Here is a 5,173-nt window from a genome sequence, read left to right as displayed (position 1 = left end):
AAACACATAGTACTTACTACACTATCTATACTTACCCCAGGTTCTGGACAATCCACGATACTGCCGGCTATGTAATCCATATTGCGAGTGACCACACTACCATTATAACACATGTGGATGTTTTCTGTAAAACGTTGCTCTATTTCGGCCAGAGAGTAAACACACAAAGCAGATGGGGGAGAGGTCAAAGTGGTGTGGTCAGGACTGGATGTGAACACACCAATGAAAACATCGGCTCCCGTTTCTATATGAAGAGCTGCCGCAAGATCGGAACCCGCTGGACCAACAACGGCATCCTGGAGCAAGTTAAAGTTAACACCATCTTTTCGGACACACTGCAACGTTACTTCGGTATACGTATTGTATCCGGCATCGGATGCACATACTCGGGTCAGCCTTGTTACGTAGCCCCACTCCTCAAGCGCCCTCAAGTGAGATTTCCTCTGCACTGTGGCGAAGTAAATAAAACCTCCTGAGTGGAAGCCGTAGATGTAGTTCACCAGGTAATAGTCCCTCAGGTGAGAGCTAATATCCACCCTGGCAATGGTGGAAAAAGACTTTTCAATGATCCCAAATAGGCGGCCATTGCCCTCTTCAAGGCTTCTACTAGTGATGGCAGGGACCATGTCTCGGTAAGGCCCCAGGCGGCTGTTGGTTGTTGCCACATATAGAACCCTGGAGGGGTAACCGAAATATTGGGCAGGACCAATAAAGGCGTATGTAGAAGAGTTCTCATCGTTGGCTGCTACTGGAACAGGAACTAGTTCCTCGGCGCTGGCAATGTTCCCGAGCTCGTGACGGCGGCAGGCTCCCTGGTGGACGCTACCACAGACAATTAATTTGTTGGCCTGACTGTCGATGACTAGGACTTTATTGACGTTAGTGGTATCTACTTTTTTTTGGTGAAGACAGTCGGATGGAGAACATTGGATGCTGTCCTTTACAGGCCCTGTCCTGACCTCCAACTCTAATTCCAGAGAGCTGTTAAACTGATAGAGCCAGTTGGTAGCTCCTACGTACACTCGTCCCGTGTCACGATCTACCACGAGATGCGTGAAGTTCACGCTCTCGTTGAAAGTTGTGTAAGCTGAATGGATGTTTAGGTCCTCTCGAGCAGCTACGGTCCATATAACACTTACAAACACGTACACTGAACACATAGCACACAAAATGATACTTCGAACCTGTCTCGCGGTGTATTGATGGGTTCTTCGACATCCGTGTCCTCGGAAATCCCATGACGTATATCCAACACCGCCAGGATATGACGTCAATTTAGGAAGTAAACTCCAAGTCGGTTCTCGTGTGACAGACCAGTCCATGCTGTTGGGTTTCCAACGTGTAGATCCTACCTGAAGACAGTCATGACCTGGTAGTAAAGTACGAAAATACGGAGACAGTTAGTTAACCATCTTAACTTACTATAACAGTTTGGTTTGTTATGAAAGCTACACGAGGGCTATCTGCGCTAGACGTCCCTAATTTAGCAGTGTAAGACTAGAGGGAAGGCAGCTAGTCATCAACACCCACCGCCAACTCTTGGGCTACTCTTTTACCGACGAATAGTGAGATTGACCGTAACATTATAACGCCCACACGGCTGAAAGGGCGAGCATGTTTGGTGGGACGGGGATTCTAACCAGCAGATTGCGAGTCGAGCGCCCCCTAACCACAACTATTACAGATAAACGAAACAATATTCAAATATAAGGCTTTCTTTGCATCACGATACACTTTCAGTTCTAACTTGATAAGTTAACGCAGAGTAAACTAGTGTGTTTAATTAAAGAAACTTTTAACTAATCAATATAACACAAATTGAACACCAGGAAATTATTTTCTGGTTCTGTAAGCAATCAAAATGAAGATACTGAAGAAGTTATATTCCTAGCCGTTAGATGGTGCTCGTGTTTGTTGACAATTTCGTCACGGTTTTCTACTTGTCAAGAACTGAAGACTCAAATGTACTATTTTATTACTTATAATATAAAAAAAAAATGACAGGAACTTTACTTTCTGCAAAACACCACGAACCATTAAAAAAAAAGAAGAAGAAATGGGGAAAGGAAAATCTTCAGGTTTAGTAAGACAGTTTGTTTGCTGTCAAGCCCTTAGATGCAAGATGGGCTCGAAACCCGATTTTTAGCTTTATAGGCCCTCACAATTACCGCTCAGTAACTAAGGAACGCCATATTTGGAATCGTATTCTGGAAATCTTCAGGTTTAGTAACACGGTTTGTTTGTTGTCAAGCCCTTAGATGGAAGATGGGCTCTGTGCTTTGCCTCTCGCGGAAATCGAAACCCGATTTTTTAGCTTTATAGGCCCTCATAATTACCGCTCAGTAATTAAGGAACGCCATATTTGGAATCGTATTCTGGAAATCTTCAGGTTTAGTAACACAGTTTGTTTGCTGTCAAGCCCTTAGATGCAAGATGGGCTCGAAACCCGATTTTTAGCTTTATAGGCCCTCACAATTACCGCTCAGTAACTAAGGAACGCCATATTTGCTTTTGGAATCGTATTCTGGAAATTTTCAACCTCTACCAATGGGTAAATTGAATTTTTGCCCCCCTCCAAACAGTTTCAATAACTTGACAATAGCTATTTTGCTAAATTATAAAACACAATAAAACTTTGTATTATTTGGTAAAAAAAAATATCTGTTCAAAATATTGCACGAGGAACAAATAATCCACAGATAGTGCATACAGCCCTCGAGTAGCTTTGCGCGAGCTCCCCAAGCGGCACAGCGGCATGTCTGCGGACTTACAACGCTAGAAACCGGAACTTAACTTGAAAGACTAAAACTGAACCTTCTCCATTCTGAACTAACTGTATGGTTTAAATAAATTATACGAGTATTTACATTACTTTTCTCTCTACTACTATCGAAAAAATAACAGAAACTTAATTAGCTCTAAAGAAAAATTGTCTTCCAAATCTAACATAAAAAAACAACAACTAATTTTATGCTATTTTATTTCACTTATTCATTCACTTTCGAGATTTTAGAAAAACAAATTAATAAGCTGCCGTTTCCTGAGTTTAAAGTGTGAAAAACTATTTGGCAGGTTATTTAAAACAAAACACCAATTTATGCCGACTAAGAACTAACAGATTAAAACTATTAACACTCTTACTGGGTTACGTCTTCAGGCAGCAGACGAAGAAAATTATTTTAACTCTCATATAAAACAACACGTATAACATTTCGTTTCACACTCTTATCTCTCCCCCCCCCCACCCTCACCTCCCACACACGCGCGAAACAAAAACAGAAGTTAAGACCAGAACTTCATATTTTCGCAATGAATCTTCAGTATCAATGGAGCCCCAAATAAAATAAATATGGAAGTGCTGCCACATGGTGAGAAAAATGAAAAAAATGAACATGTAACACCGAAACCTATAGAGGTATTTTAGCTTTTAGTTCTTGCTTTTAACTTTATACAATAAATTATTGTGCATGTTTGAAACGTTGGAGTTTTTTTTAATTACACAAAGGGCTATCTGGGCATAATCGTCTCTAATTTTCTCTGTTTGTTGTTAAGCGCAAAGCTACACGAGGGCTATGTGCGCTAGCCGTCCCTAATTTAGAAGTGTAAGACTAGGGGGAAGGCAGCTAGTCATCACCACCCACTGCCAACTCTTGGTCTACTCTTTTACCAACGAATAGTGGGATTGACCGTCACAATATAACGTCCCCACGGCTGAAAGGGCGAGCATGTTTGATGTGACGGGGATTCGAGCCCACGATCCGCAAAACGTTTTATTGTAATTCGTTGTTAGTAATATATACGTCATATTCATTCAGAATATACACGTATCACTAACCCTACTGGGGGAAACTTAAAGTGTAAAACCACTTGACTAATGGTCTTGACAAGTCTCCAAATGTTAAACTTTATATATATATATATATATATACTAGATGTACTTTCGCAGGAACTCCGAAAGTGTTCTGTTTCAAGAGTAAGTAAAAACCAAAATTAAGAGTAACAAATATTTTTTTATTTCTTGCTTTCCAAGTTCATATGTCATGCTGTGTTGTAGCTTACAGAGTACATAATTCTTCTCGTGATTCATGGCATGCGCACGTCTTACTGATTTACATGATTAAAATTTCTACTGAATCCTGGGTTTTGTGAAGGTGTAGTTTGCGAATACAAATTCTCCCGTTTCTGTTTTGCACCCCCCCCCCCCCAACCGGTGGAAAGTCTGAGGGCTTATAACGCTAACAAACAGGTTGCGATACCTGCGATGAGCACAACACGAATAGCCCAACCCTTTCTTTTGTGTGGCTCTACATTTAACAACAAACAGACAAAAAATTGTTTTCTGGACGCGGGTTCGAATCCCCATCCCACCAAACATGCTCGCCCTTTCAGCCGTGGGGGCATTATAATGTGACGGTCAATCCCACTATTCGTTGTTAAAGGAGTAGCCCAAGAGTTGGCGGTGGATGATGATGACTAACTGCTTTCTCTCTAGTCTCACACTGCTAAATTGGGGACGGCTATCACAGATAGCTCTCGTGTAGCTTTGTGCAAAATTCAAAAAATAAACAAACCTATTAAGGCAGCGTTTCTCAAACTGGGATCCGTGAGTCATGTCCGAAACATATTTAGAATATACGAGTTATAGAACAAAAAAAAAACATTTGTTTTCAATAAATTAAGTTCATATGAATTAAAACGTTTAATTTTAGAATATAGCTTTTCACGTACACGAAATGTTGTCGTCGTTTTTCAAAAAAAAAAAATCGATAAGTTTGGGGGGGGTCGCGAAAAAAATTCAAATTAAAAGGAACCCTCGGTTACTAAAGTTTGAGAACCGCTACGAGGTATTCCGCGAGAATTAAAGTGGTCCTCCAATTACTAAAGTTTGAGAACCGCTACAAAGTATTCCGCGAGAATTAAAGTGGTCCTCCAATTACTAAAATTTGAGAACCGCTACGAGGTATTCCGCGAGAATTAAAGTGGTCCTCCAATTACTAAAGTTTGAGAACCGCTACAAAGTATTCCGCGAGAATTAAAGTGGTCCTCCAATTACTAAAATTTGAGAACCGCTACAAAGTATTCCGCGAGAATTAAAGTGGTCCTCCAATTACTAAAATTTGAGAACCGCTAAAAAGGATTCCGCGAGAATTAAATTGGTCCTCCAATTACTAAA

General features: G+C 40.8%; 1 protein-coding gene across 1 annotated transcript in view; it reads right to left on the bottom strand.

Annotated features, from left to right (window-relative positions):
* Positions 1-5,173, bottom strand: part of LOC106468627 (plexin-B-like) — a 50,006-nt gene that overhangs the window by 40,234 nt on the left and 4,599 nt on the right. The window contains exon 2 of the mRNA XM_022396972.1: positions 36-1,369. Coding sequence (XP_022252680.1) covers positions 36-1,322 — 1,287 coding nt within the window. The 5' untranslated portion in view covers positions 1,323-1,369. The remainder of the gene's footprint in view (positions 1-35; positions 1,370-5,173) is intronic.

Source organism: Limulus polyphemus, unplaced genomic scaffold (genome assembly GCF_000517525.1).
Source record: "Limulus polyphemus unplaced genomic scaffold, Limulus_polyphemus-2.1.2 Scaffold3088, whole genome shotgun sequence".
Lineage (NCBI taxonomy): Eukaryota > Metazoa > Arthropoda > Merostomata > Xiphosura > Limulidae > Limulus > Limulus polyphemus.
The sequence above is the reverse complement of the archived record's forward strand: the minus strand, read 5'-3'. Positions and strand labels throughout refer to the sequence as shown.